The sequence below is a fragment of the Onthophagus taurus genome, chromosome 2 (genome assembly GCF_036711975.1).
Source record: "Onthophagus taurus isolate NC chromosome 2, IU_Otau_3.0, whole genome shotgun sequence".
NCBI lineage: Eukaryota > Metazoa > Arthropoda > Insecta > Coleoptera > Scarabaeidae > Onthophagus > Onthophagus taurus.
In genome coordinates this window covers 16,912,310-16,929,145 of record NC_091967.1, presented here as the reverse complement: position 1 = coordinate 16,929,145, position 16,836 = coordinate 16,912,310, and the positions used below count along the sequence as shown (strand labels likewise).

Sequence of the window (16,836 nt, the reverse complement as noted above, 5' to 3'; positions counted from 1 at the left end):
TTCATAGATTACTATTTTTTATTTTCATTTTATTGTCAACATTGTAATCTAGGCGATGAGACAATAAATACATCTTGTGTTGTATTGATCTACTCTGAAGAAACTTAGCTTTTCGAAATGGTGGCCAAGTTATAAGCTACATTTTATCGTCCGGGAACATACATTAATATAGGTATATGAAGTGATTACAAAGAGTACCACAATATCATAACTTGTATACAGGTTAATTTCTATACAGAATTTAACTATACCACCTCAGCAAGTGGTAACATACCAGTTATCTTAAATTAAGGTGAATAAATTAAAAGAAAATAAAACAAAACTATAAATTGGTATTATTTTAATTCCAACTACATTTATTTCATTAAAATAAGATGTAATGGAATGAGTGGCGAAAACTGAGCGAGTTTGATAAGCTGTGATAAAATTCGTTCTTCTACCCCACAATATTCTAATGCAGCTTTTTTCATCAGAAACAAATTTTTTTTAAGTGCCAGAAAACTTTTCCTAGTTAGATCAAATACCATTTCAAAATGAACCACTTTTGTAGATGCGCATATTAAGTAAAAGAATGCGTTGAAGTGTTAGTCATCTACGTATGATAGTAAAAAATGGTCTAAGATACTAACTAGTGATGGAACGGATAGTGATTTTCCGAAAAGCTAGATACCGGATATTTGGCATCCCCTTCGGCCGGATATCGGGTTATTCAGCATATCTATCTTCTGAAGTGATACATTGCCACATTATTGCGATATTTGAATAAAAATGAAATTAATAAGAAAGCTAATAAGATATGTCAACTTATTTGGATTCAAGATACAAAATGAACTTTTTTGATGCTGATTTATAACGAATTTTGAAAATTATCGATGAAAATTGCAACATCGAAAATTTTATCAAAACTTTAAATATTGTTTTCTCAAAAACTAAAAGTTATTTTTTAAAATGTGTTGGTTCATTGGAAAGAGGACACTTTTATTAACACTTTGGGAAATTTTCATACTCATATTCCAAGAATTGGATTTTATACGAATTTTTAAAATTAAATCGGCCGAAATTGCAAAATTTGAAAATATTGTCGGTAATTTCAAAAATTTATATCTCAAGAACTAAAAGTGATTTTTCAAAACGACTTTTTGTATTAAAAAGAGGATACTTTAATTAATAATTGGTGATATTTCCACAAGGATCCTTCAAGAAATTAATTTTATGGCGAATTTTGAAAGTTATCTATGAAAATTGCAACATCGAAAATTTTATCAAAACTTCAAATATTATTTCTCAAAAACTAAAAGTTATTTTTCAAAACGGGTTGGTTCATTGGAAAGAGAACACTTTTATTAACATTTTGGGAAATTTTCATACTCATATTCCAAGAAATGGATTTTATACGAATTTTTAAAATTTAATCGGCGGAAATTACAAAATTCAAAAAAATTTTCGATTATTGCAAAAATTTATTCCTCAAGATCTAAAAGTGATTTTTCAAAACGGCTTTTTGCATTAAAAAGAGGATACTTTAATTAATAATTGGTGATATTTCCACAAGGATCCTTCAAGAAATTAATTTTATGGCGAATTTTGAAAATTATCGATGAAAATTGCAACATCGAAAATTTTATCAAAACTTTAAATATTGTTTTCTCAAAAACTAAAAGTTATTTTTCAAAATGGGTTGGTTCATTGGAAAGAGGACACTTTTATTAACACTTTGGGAAATTTTCATACTCATATTCCAAGAAATGGATTTTATACGAATTTTTAAAACTTAATTGGCGGAAATTGCGAAAAATTCGAAAAAATTGTCGATTATTTCAAAAATTTATTTCTCAAGAACTGAAAGTGATTTTTCAAGACGGGTTTTGCATTAAAAAGAGTATACACCACTAATACTAACCATAAAATTGTGGGTGATTGGTTATCAGAGAAAAATACGTTTAGCTCTGAAACTTTTTCACTTCATATTTTGCTAAGTTATGATGATAAAATGCAGCTTAACGATTTTCTCTAATATTTTGCCCACGATTTCACATAAGCAGACATTTTCCTTTTTCATGATGACATTGATAGGATTTTCGTGATAATTACTTTCTGTTTTTAATAATTTAACTTAGAATTATTATGAATTTCTCTACATCAATCAATCGCGTTGATGAGGTGGTTTGGTAGTTTTCCAATTTCGGTGTAGAAATGCTTTCAGTAGTGCATTTTTAGTACCTATTAACATTTTCCAACTCCAATTTTATTGTCACCCACTATTTAATCAAAACGACGACGCAGACTTGATGGTTTTTGATAACTGTGAAGACCCACAAGTTTCACCTCTATTCTCAAAATGTTTACTTTACATATCGACCTTTTATTTTTTTACCATCTTCTTTGTCTTTTCTCAAATTTTTTGTCTTATTTAAAAGCTTCATGAAATTTGACTTATATCATTCTGAATTTTTCCAATTTAAGAACAAGTTCATGTTCTACAAGCATTATCAACTATTCAATTAGATGATGCATAAAAATTCCACTTGCCTAAAAAGTCTTTAATTCCTTTTTATGCTTTAAGTATTTTAAATATCTGCTTTAGGCAAACAATTTCGACCAAAACAGGTTTTTTTTATTTTTTGGTAGGTGTGTTCTTAGTTCTAACGCTTAACGTTATAACATAAAATAAAAAACGGTAAACATCAGGTGATAGCAGCCTTGGTGTGCTACAAGAAGTCAACAACAAGTTTTTAAATATTAATTTATGCGACAATCCGATGTTATATAAAGTGGACGAAACAAGAAAGAGGTTGTTAAACTAAATCGAGACATTTTAGAGTGATAAAAAGAGAAAATGGTAAGATTCTTTTTAATCATTTATCATTTATGATATATTTTTTTGTTTTAATAGACGAGCTACACTGATAAAGGTCCTAAAGTAAGTTATTTTTATTATTTGTTATTATTCATTATTGTTTAAATTAAACATTATTTTTAGCCCCAGTTTGGAAAATTTATAGCATTTGATCATTTAACATTTTATGTTGGAAACGCTAAACAGGTCCATTTAAAATTGATTTTATTTTTATTATTCTAATACAATAAATTTTAGGCTGCCAGTTTTTATGTAACCCGTTTAGGTTTTGAACCGTTATGCTACAAAGGATTAGAAACAGGATGCAGAAAATACGCTTATCATGCTGTTAAACAAAATAAGGTAACTTTTATGAATTCCTATAATAAAATATGAAAAATTAATTAAAAAAAAAACATATAAAATAGAAATTAATTTAATTTTTTTAAGATTATTTTCGTATTTGTTTCTTCATATGAACCGGGGGAGGGAGAAGTTGGTTATCATTTAATGAAACATGGGGATGGTGTTAAGGATGTTGCTTTTGCCGTTGAAGATCTTCCAAGAATTCTTATGGTAACAATAAATTAACTTTTAATCAATGTTTTAGAACGATTTTTTAAAGAAGTCATTTTTATAGAAAGCCAAAGAAAAAGGAGCTCGTGTTGTTAGGGATCTATGGGAAGAAAGTGATCAAGATGGAACAGTACGATATGCAACCATTCAAACGGTAAGATACATTTTTATTATTAATGTCAAATGATTTAATGTAATAAGTTGTAAAAGCTTTGAGAAATTACTACTAATTGATACAAATTCTGAAGATAACATCTGGTGATTAAGCCATTAGAAAGTTGATGATGTTGACTAATCATTGTTTCGTTCTTCATCGAATCCAGTACACTTTTCAAGGTTCGACCTCTCTATTGATACATATGGCCATAAATTTTTATAGCGTCTGTCATTTTATGGCAATACCACAGAATAACTGTGATTCTGTGGCAATACATCCTAACAAGTATTTCTGTTTTGTAGAAATCTATTTTATAATGCTTTTAGCATTCCATTTAAAACGTTCTGTTGGTACTGACTGGCCGGATTTTTCTAGTCTCTTATCCACTTTACGTTCCTTTAAGGTAGGCATGCACTGTTCAGTGTCAATGCATGCAGTGTCAACCGAACATAGGCACAATTAGAATCGACCCGTTATGTTACTTCTTAATGGAATGGGTCTCCATCTACTCTTCGAATAGTAATAATGTCGATATGAATTTTGTTAGGTGAAGAGAGGAGTTGCTTTGTGGAGGAATATTTAAAGTTTCATTAATTAATTTGTTTCCCATACTGGAAAGTTTTAAATTTGAGAAAAATGAAGCTTGTGAAATACTAGAAAGTGTTGATGTTCTAGACTCCATATGTATATGATGAAGAAGAACGTCAAACTAATATTCTTTCTGTAAATGAAATGGGTTCTGAAGAACATGAAAGAGATCAAATGGTTGCTGCTCAAGATAATTCTGAACGTCCTTCCCCTCAAGCTCATACTCACACTTCAGCTAAATATCAAAATGACGAGATATTAATTTAATGCCAAAAGTGTTCACTGCTGCATCAGTTCTTCAATATTTGCTTTCCAAGATCTTCAAGATTATCCAAAAAAGGAGAGAGAAAATGCTGAAACGCTCAATTTAAATAGGCAAGACCTTTAGACTGATTTCTTTTTGACATGACTCCTAGTGTAAAAAACTTTCCTAGTCAGGATCAAATTTAAGATAATTTTTTTAGTCACATTATTTCAAATAAGGAAGCAAATCGTACTATATTTTTTAAATAACTATCGGTATGAAGTATATATTTATGACCAAGAATATAATCCATCAGAATCAAGAACAAACAATTATAGACATTTATTTGTTTTTACATAGTAAATAAATGTGTCAAAAGATATTCCAGATTTTAACTTTCAAAGAGGTTAACAATTTGTTTGGAGAGGTCCTTGAATGTCCTGTATGTTGTATCCCAGTATATCTGATAGAGTCTCAACCTTAACGAAAGAATCAATTTTGGTGTCTACTTCATAATAAATTCTTCTTTATTACTCATAGTAGCTTTGCGGCAATGAACAGCGATATGTAGAGCGGTTGATAATGAAGTGAATATCTGCACTGATTGTTCGAAAATCCGTATATTCCATCAGCAGTACATCAAGTAAGTGCTTGTTCAATTGTATACTTGCACAATAGTCTGCAACTTATCATATCTTTTGTATGATGCTTCTTCTCATCGTTACCCATCTTTTTATTCTTTAGAAGTTGTTATTCATTCATTAAACTTTCTCCGTCCCGTAGTTTCCTGGCCCTTAGGGTTATGGTTATCTTAATTTGTGGGTTGGGTTGGGTTGGGTCCATATAGCTCCATATAGAAGTTGGCGATGAGTGGTGATAACAGCGATGTTATAGTTGATATTATTAGTCAAACTTTCCTTTTCTACTTAAGTAAGTCGATGATCAGCAAAACTCTACAAGACATGTACTGACTATTGCAGTGCTGCATACGTGGTTGCCTATGTACTCGGTGAAGACTGAACCTCATTGAGTACTATTTTGCTGCAAATTAAAAACTTATTATTAAAAAAACTTTATTATTTATTATTGATGAAATGATTGTGTTTCTCGTACCTGTCTTGCCACTGATTCTTTCAGCAGTCCTTCTCATAAAATGTTTTTTTTACATGCATTCTTGCTAGGGCTAGGTACTTGATTGAGGTTGTTTGTTAGATGGAGGTAAAACAGAAATACTTTAGGTTATTTACAAAAACAAAGCTAACTGTTCATACCTCTTAGCATGTGCGTTTTGATAGAGAACGGTCTGAAGTGGAGTGAAGATGAGCTAGGTGTGATAATTTCTCTTATTGTTGTGCGTTTCGATGGTGTCTTCTCTATCTTATAGGATTTTTACGTACAGCAACCTCTGCTGCTCCCCAGCATTTCATAAGTGCTCATTAAGGTAGTGTGAAAGAAAACGCATGTTGTACAATAAATTGCACTAAAACTAGCTTATTATTATTAAGTCTCGATCCTATAGAATATTTGTGGGATGCAGTGTTACTGGAAATGTATTTTCAGTTATAAGACTACCATGTTTGTGATATTCTTTGTAATTTGTATATTTTTTTGCTATGTTTTTGTTGAGATGTTTTGATTTATGTTATTTTTTTCTATTGTAAGTACGGAGATACAACTCATACTTTGATCGATAGAAGTCAATACACTGGAAAATTTCTTCCAGGATTCAAAGATTCACCTCATGATACATTATCAAAGACATTGTAAGTAAATTTTTTCGATCTTAAAAGAAAATAATTAATTATTTATTAAAATTTTTAATTTAGGCCAGTTATAAAACTTGATTTTATCGATCATGTCGTTGGAAATCAGCCGGATTTAGAAATGGAACAAACTGCAAAATGGTATTTTATACCCCTTTTTATTTATTTTTTGTATTAATAATTTATGTTTAGGTACGAAACCATTTTACAATTTCATAGATTTTGGTCTGTTGATGATAGCCAAATTCACACTGAATACTCAGCTTTGAGATCGATTGTAATGAGTAATTATGAAGAAACTATTAAGGTAAAAAAAAATGTTTACCTTTTATGGTTTTTTAAATAATTTCATTCTTTTAGATGCCGATTAATGAACCAGCAAATGGAAAGAAAAAGAGTCAAATTCAAGAATATGTAGATTACTATGGTGGAGCTGGAGTACAACACATCGCCTTGAATACTCAAGATATAATAACAGCTGTAAATTAAACTTAAATATTCATAAATTTTCTTTTAATCCTTGAAATTTTGCAGGTTAAGAATTTAAAAGAACGTGGTTTGGAATTTTTGCAAGTTCCAGATAGTTATTACGATTTAATTCGTGAAAAATTGAAATCAAGCAAAGTTAAAGTTGCCGAAGAATTGGATATTCTGCAAAAATTAAAGATTTTGATTGATTTCGACGATGAAGGATATTTACTTCAGATCTTTACCAAAAATATGCAAGATAGACCGACGCTGTTTTTGGAAGTTATACAACGACGAAATTTCGATGTAAATAAATTTTAAAACTTTTTTCAAACCCCAAAAAGAAATAACAATTTTTCCAATTTTTTTTCAGGGATTTGGTGCAGGGAATTTTAAATCGTTATTCGAAGCAATTGAAATTGAACAAGCCAAACGAGGAAACTTGTAATTTTATTATTCATTATTTTTTTATAAGAATTGTTTAGAATCGTTTTTAATAAAAAAAGTTGGAATCTTATTAATTTTATATAAGTAGATTAATCTTTTTTAGACTTTGTATTAAAAATATTTTTTATATTCTTCGTTGTTTTTTATTACCTTATTCTAAAACGTATTCAAAACTGGTTTTACTAAAAATACAAATTTAAAAGTCAATTCATTAACTTGTTAAGATCGAGTATGCAAATGTGACTATAGAAAATATGGTGTGATATTTTCGAGTACATAGTTGAAGAGTTTGGTATTTTAGTATTAATTTCAAGGACATACATTCAAATTCAATGTCATTGTATAAAATGGTTCTTTAAATAGCAATAAAAGAATTACCATGTAAAGAATTTAATTCTTAATTTTCTTATTACTAAATATCGTAATATTCCATAATGGAATAAATTTTCACCTCCCTATTATGCAAATATGTATCTTACTTTGACCGTGAAACTGGTAATTCAAGAAAAAAAACTAGTGATTGTATTAAATATTAATGTATTCACTTACGAAGAGTTTATAAAAGCATAAGCTAAACACTCTACATTCAAGTACATAAAGAAATTGTTGATCAGTAAATACACACGAATTTACACTTTTTAATATGGTAAGAAAATAAAATATTTATTAATCAATTATTAGTAAATTTCCTTTCTTATTTTATATAGACCAGTTATACAGATAAAGGGCCTAAAGTAAGTATTAATCTTTAATTATTAAATAAATTACTTCATATTACTTTTTTATTTCTAGCCCAAATATGGCAAATTCATTGCATTCGATCACTTAACATTCTACGTGGGCAATGCAAAACAAGTATTAAATCGCTGATTCCCTACAAAGCTTTATAATGAGAAGAATTATTTCTTTTTAGGCTGCTAGTTATTATGTAACTCGATTAGGGTTTGAACCGCTTTGTTACAAAGGATTGGAAACAGGATCTCGAAAATTTGCGTATCACGCAGTTAAACAAAACAAAATTGTATTTGTTTTTGTATCAGCTTATGAACCTAATGAAAAAGAACATGGTATGCATTTAATGAAACACGGAGATGGAGTTAAAGATGTTGCTTTCGCAGTTGAGGATTTGGACAATATTGTTATTGTAAGATTTTTTAAATTTTTTTACTATTTAGATTTGATTAAGAATTTTTAACTGATATAAATTAATGTATGCACTGTCTTATAATATCCCCTCAAGAAAACGGTAACAAAATACATTCTTTGGAAACAATTTCCGACAACTAAAGTTATTAGTCCAATCTTCTGCCATGAAGATAGATTTGATTTGATTTCCTCATTTGTCAATTTTGTAGAGACCGGGAACAAATAATAGAACTAGAATATCATAGAAAAACTAAAAAGAACTAAAAATCATGATCAGATTGTAATCACATTAAATTAAACGATAAAAATATACTTACAATTCTTTCTTTAAACTTTTTTGTTTCTTAGAGAGCTAAGCAAAAAGGAGCTATAATCATTAAAGATATTTGGGAAGAAAGCGACTTTAATGGATCAGTCAGATTTGCGACAATTCAAACAGTAAGTACTAAGAAAACAATTATTTTATTTTAAAAAAATTTTTTCTTAGTATGGTGATACAACTCATACTTTGATCGATCGAAGTTTATACAGAGGATCATTCCTTCCTGGTTTTGTAAACTTACCAAAAGATGAACTTGGACACAAACTGTAATTTTTTTCCATTTTTTGTCAATATTTATTAATAACTTTTATTTCAGACCTGGTATTAAATTAGATTTTATCGATCACGTCGTTGGAAATCAACCAGATCTTGAAATGGAATCAACGGCGAAATGGTACGAAACCGTTTTACAATTTCATAGATTTTGGTCTGTTGACGATAGTCAAATTCATACCGAATATTCAGCTTTAAGATCAATCGTAATGAGTAATTATGAAGAAACTGTTAAGGTAACAAAGAATTTATAAAAAGCAGCCAATCAATAATAAACCAAATCAATTAAAACTTTTTAGATGCCAATTAATGAACCAGCAAATGGTAAAAAGAAGAGCCAGATTCAAGAATATGTCGATTATTACGGTGGAGCTGGTGTTCAACACATCGCTTTAAATACTCAAGATATAATAACAGCTGTAAATACACTTATTTTTTTTTTTATCACATTAAATTAATTCTATTTTTATTTTGATTTAGGTACGTAATTTAAAAGCACGTGGTACTGAATTTTTACAAGTACCTGATACTTATTACGATTTAATTAGAAAACAATTAAAAAATAGCAAAGTTAAAGTTGCAGAAGCTATCGACATCTTACAAGAATTAAAAATTTTGATTGATTATGACGATAATGGATATTTATTGCAGATTTTTACTAAAAATATGCAAGATAGACCAACTTTATTCTTGGAAGTTATTCAACGTAGAAATCATAATGTAAAAATAATTTTTTTATTTATTATTCATTTAACAATTTAAATACATTTTAGGGTTTTGGAGCTGGCAATTTCAAATCTTTATTCGAAGCTATCGAATTAGAACAAGAAAAACGAGGAAATCTTTAATAAAATGTATTAATCTTCTTGTAACATTTAATCATTCAATTAAATTTCTTTTTAACTTTGAATTATTTTTATTTCCTAAAAAATAATTTATCGTACAAAATGTATTAACAGTAAAGCTATAACAAGAACTTAAAACAAGTTTTAAAATATGTACAAAATTCTCAAATTTAAACATAAATATCTTATTTAAGTATTCATTTTCTTAAATTTTTTTAGTTTTTGGTTTATTTGAGTGGCATCTGTTCAGCTAATTGTTTTTTAATATTATTTATTTCATATTTTGCCGTTTTATTCTTTTGCCGAACGAAAATTAACAAGATAATTGAGATTCCTATAAAAACAGTACCGAATATTATAATTCCAAGGGATATTGCAGTCGAATTTTCAGGTAAATCTTGTATCAATTTAATTTTGTCTAAAATCTCATCCGAAAGCGTTACAGTTTGATCAAAAAAGAAAATCGGCACGAATACTTTTGGGACATATTTAAATTTAGTCAATCCTTCTATTGGTTGAAGTAACATATTGATTTGCATTCGTAAAGATGAATCGAGAATAACTGAAGAAGTCTAAAATAAATTGAGAAATAAATATATTTCTTTTTAATGATTTTAAGTACTTACTGGTTCTACGGATAATCCTAATTCATGTTTCTCTTTTTCTGGATGAAGTCCTTCTAATAATGATAGATAATAAGGATCTGCGTCATAAAAATGAGGCAAAGATAAAAATGTTGGTGAATTTCCTCTGCAAGTTGATACGTTTTGAACACCAGAAGGGATACATTCCCCTGCGCAGAAACATGAATTTGAAGGATAAACTGTTCCTAAAAGTTTAAAATAATTTTAGTAAAATTATAAAATTTGGATTAAATCAGAATTTTACCATTATCAAATAAAACTTTTGATCCAAATCTATACGCTTTTATTCCTTTAACAGAAACATTTTTTTCATATACCAACCGAGCGTATTTACACAATTCCGGAGAATATATTTCTACGAAATTTGGTTTTTGGTTTAATGGAAAAAATTCGCCAGCTGAACCACGAATATCACCACAACTTCCTTCGAACAATCCCGAATGATTTTTAAAATTAGTTGTTAATAAATTACCGAAGTATTCATTTTGACCTATGTACATAGATACTCTATCGGGACTGACAGAGTTATTTCTCTAAAATTTTAAAAAGAACTTTATTATTTAATATTTTTGATAAATATAAACTTACTTTATAAAAAAATCCAAATTTATCTGGTACATCCGATGTAAAAGCACTAGCAAACGAAAGAAGAGTGTCATAATAACCAACAAACATTAATTCTTCAACAGTTTTTGTTACAAATAAACTAGAAGCGGCAAATCCAATATTTGATAACATTCTTTGAATTCCAGTAGTAAATCTTGCTTTGTACGCAGCTGTCTATTAAAAATTTAAAAAATTAGTGTTAAAACTAATTGCACAAAAAGACATTAAAGTGATAATTATTATAATTAAGTGAAATGTAAGAATTGTTATTCAAAAACTTACCAATAAAACCGGATTAATGGTAGTAATTGTATCTTGCAAACTTCTTGAATCGTTACTTTCAATATACCTATATCTTTTAACATAATTGTAGCTGATCGTGTTATTTTCGTGCCAAGTGATATTAACTTTTTCTTTAACTTCATAAAATTTGTACGGTCCAATTTGCTCGAACTTCGGTTTAACAGTCTTATTGTAAACATCTTCTGAATTGGTCCAATTGAAGAAATAATAATCCAAAATTAATGGGGGGTCGTTTATTCTCCATGCTTTGAACGGTTCCGATTCCGGGCCGAAATGCATTGCTGATTTCACTATGTAATCGTAAATGTCGTCGAATTTGAACAAAAACACACACCCGAATGTTAAAAATATTGTTCCTATTATTAAACATATTATACGCATATATTTTCCTAGAATTCCAGCCGGTTTCACTTCCATTTTTTATTTTGAAAATTTATCTGAAATAAATAAAGGTTAAACATCTAACATAATGTTGAGGTTTTAAAATATATGGTTGTTTTTCACGACTAAAAGTTATCGTAAAATTCATCAATTTTATAAGGTTTTTTTTTAATATGTTTGAAGTAAATTTAGTAAGTAATCGCTGTTTGAGCAATGGTGGAAGTGTATTGTAAATAGTCATATCAACAGCACATTTAGATATGGGTTCTTATCTTATAAAAAACAAAAAAAATTAGTTTTTGGTATTAATAATTCTTTACTAATAGCATTTTTCGCAGAAATAAATTATTATTTTTATACAATTTTTATGTCTCTCAATATCTTTTTATATGACTCACTTGAAATAATATTCATAATCTAGATGTAACAATTAAAATAATACATGGACTTTATGCCGAGATGTCACGTTTTGTACTGTTTTTATGTTATCATTGTTTAACACTTTTGTTTGGGATTTGTAACGGCTTTTAAGGGAAATAAATTTGTTAATATTTTAAATTTTAATAAATTTAATCGTTGACATTAATTTATTAGTTTTATAACTATTTAAAAATTAAATATAATTAATTGATACGAAATTTTTGAAATATTTCTATAACAAAAAAAATGTATAATGTTCACTTAATTTCAAACATAATAAAAAATGAAATAAAACTTTATGGTTTTGAGAAATTGAAAGAGATTAATCCTGGTTTTATCTGTCTCATAAAATACACTTATTTTTAATCCGATTTAAATGTTAATCTGTATTTGAAAATATATTTCATTTTATCAGATAATTTAATCAATGTTTGGGTTTGCAATTAGATTTTTATCAATTGGAGACAGAAATTGCGCAGTTAAACTTATAAAATTTTCTAAACTGCCAAACACTTTCAGTTGGAATCAAGCTACAACCTCAAATTATTGAAACATATTTCCACGAAGTGTTAAATATGTTAAAACTTTTCAGATATCACTTTGATTTTGCTGCAGTTAGTACTGAACTAAATAATCTGGTAAAGTTAGAGTTAACGTTAAAGTTCATACTCCATAACAATCAAAGTATACAACCTTGTAACCTTTTTATATCAACGATGAAAGATAATTATTTTGGAAATAAATTCTCTTTAATGAATCGAGAATTCATAATCCATAATGAATTCTAGATTAGTCATAACTATATGCTAGTTAAAAAGTAAAAAATCCCCAAAATATTAAAAATCGATTATATTAAACTAGATCATAACTCAAAAACTAAAAGCGATGGAAAAAAATAACTTGAATAAAACTTGTATATAATGATCCAATAAAGATTTAATCCTTATTCAGTGTTATCATAGCAGTGAGATTTTTCTAGTTACAAAGTGAAAATCCCTAAAATATTAAAAATTGACTATATTCGTTATTAAAGTAGATCGTAACTCGAAAACTAAAAGCGATGGAGAAAAATAATTTTAATACAAATTGTATATAATGAATCAATGAAGATTTAATTCTTATTCAACATTATCATAGTAGGAAGAATTTTCCAGTTACAAAGTGAAAATATCTAAAATATTAAAAATTGAGTATATTCGTTATTAAAGTGGATCATAACTTAAAAACTAAAAGCGATGGAGAAAAATTATTTTAATATAAATTGTTTATAATGAATCAATAAATATTTAATCCTTATTCAGTGTTATCATAGCAATGAGAATTTCTTAATTACAAAGTGAAAATTTCTAAAAAAATAAAAACTTAAAAATTAATGCTTTTTAAGCGATGGAGAAAAATAGTTTTAATAAAAAATAGTGTATAATAAAGCTGTATCGTTTTTTTAGATGCAAAACAAAAATCACTATGATATCAAAATATGATTTTCGTTATTAATTGTTAACATTAACTCATAAACTACAACCGATGTTGGAAAACGTTTTGTGTACAAATTGTACACAAGAAAAGCTAATAACTATAAAAAGGATAATCCTTAATTAATTCCGTGTGCATATAATGTAATATAGAATTATTTTGATTGTGATATTACATATCCAGAGAAAAAGAAAATGAATGGAATCAATCAAAATTAATAACAATAGATACGTAAATACAAAAACTTAATAACAACGGCAAAATTAGATAGTACGCCAAATAAAATAAATTTGGGAAAGGCCACACGAAGTGATGGTATCAGAGATAATATTTATTAGAAATATATTATTTGGCTTGATTTTTAGGGTATATTTTTATCGAAAATGTATTGAACTACATTGAAGAGGATTTATGTTAAAAGTATTAAATAAAAATAAGGTAAGTTACGTTCTAATGAAGCCTAAAAAGTATGTATAAAAATATCTATAGTCGTATCGGTACCCATCTCTGCGAATTCACTGCTAACGAAGGAGTGAGATAAGAAAGTAGACTTAACCTTTCATTATCTGTATACACAAACAGATTAGAGGAAGAAATGCAAATGTATATACATTAAATCATAATAAATTGAAATAGATTACAGCTAAAACATGCATCTTTATAATTCAGGAATGAGAAGCGAAACAGGACACTGAAAAGAAAACTTGTAAGGGAGGGCTGTGCTCATTTGCTGAAAGAATGACATCTTGACTGGTTTCAAAGTAGTGTGGAGAACCAAAGCAACAACGATTTTTTTTATTGGTAACTAATCGTCCAGGTCAAATATAAGTCATAATAAACAATATTACAATATTATATTCAAAATACACTGCAACACGTTGGTCGCAAGTGGTTTTGTCTAGAATTATAGCTGATAATGTATGACTTCGTCTGATGATGGTAGAAATTAGTGATGAAACGGATAGTGATTTTACGAAAAGCCGGATACCGGATATTCGGCATCCCCTTCGGCCGGATATCCGGTTATCCGGCATATCTATCCGGCCATTATGGTTATAATTTCTGGTGCATTTCTGAAGTGATACCCTACAAGGACACATTATTGCGATATTTGGTAATAACACATCACCCTATGGTGAATTATTCCAGGCAAACCTAATTCTAAAATCAACCATAGCGTGTAAAGATTGGCTTCCTTCTCTACATTTCTAGAGTTTCTTCGGGTAAGGTACCAGCAAACCAAAAATTAAACTGCATAGGAACTTTGTTTACCATTGTACTTTAGGTTTAGACAACTTTTCAAAACATTTTTATTTAGAGTTACAGGAATGCCCAAACTCATAACTTTGCAATTTAGTTCTTTTTATAACCTTTCTTCTTCGTCTCTTTACCTCTGTTTGATGTGCCACTTTCTCACAATCATTGTCACACTCCTTTTATCTCGTGCTATATTTACAATCGGCATTTGCAGTTTCGTTAGACGTATTTTTGCAGATAGCTCCTTTCGGACCTATACCTTTCATATGTAAATAATTGAGTACTTTGTTCACTAATATAATGGGCTATTTTTATACCCGATGTTTTCAGATGTAAATCATGCGTAGTGTTACAAACCTACGAGACTTTTTAAAAGCTAATTTGTCACAAAGATTACAATTTAGTTTATGCACAACATGTTGATGTGAACACACAGCAATGTTTGAATATTGGTCATGGACAAAGGGGAATAAAGAGAGTTCATGAATACTTGATTTTGAAATAATAGCAAAGCAAAACCTTTCTGTTTACGTACAAGATATCTAATATCTGTTTATGAACTCAAAATTTAATTCGCATATGTTAAATAGTGCCATTATATGACATGAACTTGAGAAATTTCAATTTCAGAACAACACACTCTTAACATAAAAACTAATGTGGTGAGGATAGTGGTAGAATTTCCAAATATTTAATTTATTTTAATTTTATTCTTATTTTTATTATTGTTTGTAATCGTTATTGTTACTGGTTTTATTGCTGTTTTTTATCTTCAGCGATTGTTATGGCTATAATATGTTGTTACAGTTTTTATTTATTGTTTTTTTAATGATAAAATGAATTTTTAACGAAAACTGTTGAGGTAAAATTATATTAAAACATTTAAACGGAAATAATTTAAACTCGACCGATTTAAACAAGAATTAAATTAGGGCTTTGTTAATAAATTAAACTATTTTTCCTGTTCTAAAATATCTTATCCTTCCTGACTCACTCTGAATAGTTATTTTTTCATTTTTAATTAGATCATGATTTATTTAAAATATTTTTGCAAATACATACATTTTTTGCTTTTTGAGCATTTTTATGATAATATATAGTTGTAACCCATTTATTATTATGCTCACATAACTTTTGGAATTGTTTTGATAACGTTATCGATATCGCTTTAACCAAGGATAAGTTTTTTGTAGTGTTTAAAAAAAATAAATATATTTTTAAAATTTGTTTATACAACGCATTTAATTTGAATTTTAAAGCGAAATTTAATAACTTGGAACAGTTACAAGTTATACAACACTAAAAAAGTTCTATTTTTACGACACTAAACGATCTTTACAATAACGAACGAACAAAGACCATTGTACGGTTTGTATGACTATAATAACAATCAAACCAAAGAATGAATTAAAAAAGTTGTAGCAAAAAGCGAACCGAAATAAGAAAAGAAACGCTGTATAAATTTAAAATAAAATTACTTACATTAATTTTGGACTTTTTCTTTGTACTTTGTTTCTTGAAAAACTAATAATTGTAATTTAGGAAAAGAAAAGTATTCTTTTCAGAACTTGTGATGTTTACTGTCTTAAAGTCATTTCAACAAGAGAGGAATTGGCGATATAGTTCGTCTCACTTTTATCGCTACTTATCAGGAACAGCTGACCTCTTCGCCTATGTGGTCAAATTGCAGCACTTTTTCAATTGATAGTGCCAATGATGATGATGATGCGATCTGAAGATCTCTGAAGAACGTTGGCAGATTTTTTAATCGACCGACCTTTTAAATTTTTTTGTACAACGTTCAACAATATTACTATTCGCCATCGAAATGAATGCTACGGTTTTACGTTTAATGTGAGATGAAAGCACGTTGTGCGTTTGCCGTGAATTGTTATTATCGTCGAACAACATTATAAACCTAAATTCCGATAAGGAGTCTTTTAAGTTGCCTATGAATATCAACAACAACATAAATGAGGTTAATTTAGTTGATAAATATTTGTTAGTTTTCTTGTCCCTCAATTATTTCCAACATTTAATCAGAAACGATTTTTTAAACTCGCAATTTAATTCTTTAAAACATATTT

General features: G+C 28.2%; 3 protein-coding genes across 3 annotated transcripts; 2 read left to right on the top strand and 1 right to left on the bottom strand.

Annotated features, from left to right (window-relative positions):
* Positions 1 to 2,761: 2,761 nt before the first annotated feature.
* On the top strand, positions 2,762 to 7,211 carry LOC111428774 (4-hydroxyphenylpyruvate dioxygenase-like). The gene is made up of 12 exons (XM_023064459.2): positions 2,762 to 2,839; positions 2,894 to 2,920; positions 2,981 to 3,043; positions 3,095 to 3,199; positions 3,287 to 3,412; positions 3,477 to 3,566; positions 6,064 to 6,164; positions 6,228 to 6,305; positions 6,357 to 6,471; positions 6,525 to 6,644; positions 6,699 to 6,938; positions 7,006 to 7,211. The coding sequence occupies exons 1-12, from the start codon at positions 2,837 to 2,839 to the stop codon at positions 7,078 to 7,080; spliced, it is 1,143 nt and encodes a 380-aa protein (XP_022920227.1). The 5' UTR covers positions 2,762 to 2,836; the 3' UTR covers positions 7,081 to 7,211.
* A 426-nt stretch (positions 7,212 to 7,637) lies between these two features.
* On the top strand, positions 7,638 to 9,730 carry LOC111428814 (4-hydroxyphenylpyruvate dioxygenase-like). Its single transcript, XM_023064513.2, has 10 exons — positions 7,638 to 7,725; positions 7,787 to 7,813; positions 7,872 to 7,934; positions 7,993 to 8,223; positions 8,574 to 8,663; positions 8,713 to 8,813; positions 8,864 to 9,056; positions 9,120 to 9,239; positions 9,301 to 9,540; positions 9,594 to 9,730. The coding sequence occupies exons 1-10, from the start codon at positions 7,723 to 7,725 to the stop codon at positions 9,666 to 9,668; spliced, it is 1,143 nt and encodes a 380-aa protein (XP_022920281.1). The 5' UTR covers positions 7,638 to 7,722; the 3' UTR covers positions 9,669 to 9,730.
* LOC139429034 (protein peste-like) lies at positions 9,660 to 16,400 on the bottom strand. Its single transcript, XM_071194400.1, has 6 exons — positions 16,232 to 16,400; positions 11,198 to 11,655; positions 10,898 to 11,089; positions 10,554 to 10,842; positions 10,292 to 10,494; positions 9,660 to 10,237 (listed from the first exon to the last, which is right to left on the bottom strand). Exons 2-6 carry the CDS (start codon positions 11,633 to 11,635, stop codon positions 9,893 to 9,895), a joined length of 1,467 nt encoding a protein of 488 aa, XP_071050501.1. The 5' UTR covers positions 11,636 to 11,655; positions 16,232 to 16,400; the 3' UTR covers positions 9,660 to 9,892.
* Positions 16,401 to 16,836: the final 436 nt, after the last annotated feature.

Coding starts and splice junctions, on each gene's coding strand:
- LOC111428774 (XM_023064459.2), top strand. Junction 3,413..3,476: donor ATCTTCCAAGAATTCTTATG/GTAACAATAAAT, acceptor TCATTTTTATAG/AAAGCCAAAGAAAAAGGAGC. Junction 6,939..7,005: donor TACAACGACGAAATTTCGAT/GTAAATAAATTT, acceptor ATTTTTTTTCAG/GGATTTGGTGCAGGGAATTT.
- LOC139429034 (XM_071194400.1), bottom strand. CDS start 11,635: ATGGAAGTGAAACCGGCTGGAATTCTAGGAAAATATATGCGTATAATA. Junction 10,843..10,897: donor AATTTGGATTTTTTTATAAA/GTAAGTTTATAT, acceptor TTAAAATTTTAG/AGAAATAACTCTGTCAGTCC. Junction 10,495..10,553: donor AAAAGTTTTATTTGATAATG/GTAAAATTCTGA, acceptor TTAAACTTTTAG/GAACAGTTTATCCTTCAAAT.
- LOC111428814 (XM_023064513.2), top strand. Junction 7,814..7,871: donor ATACAGATAAAGGGCCTAAA/GTAAGTATTAAT, acceptor TTTTATTTCTAG/CCCAAATATGGCAAATTCAT. Junction 9,057..9,119: donor ATTATGAAGAAACTGTTAAG/GTAACAAAGAAT, acceptor AAAACTTTTTAG/ATGCCAATTAATGAACCAGC.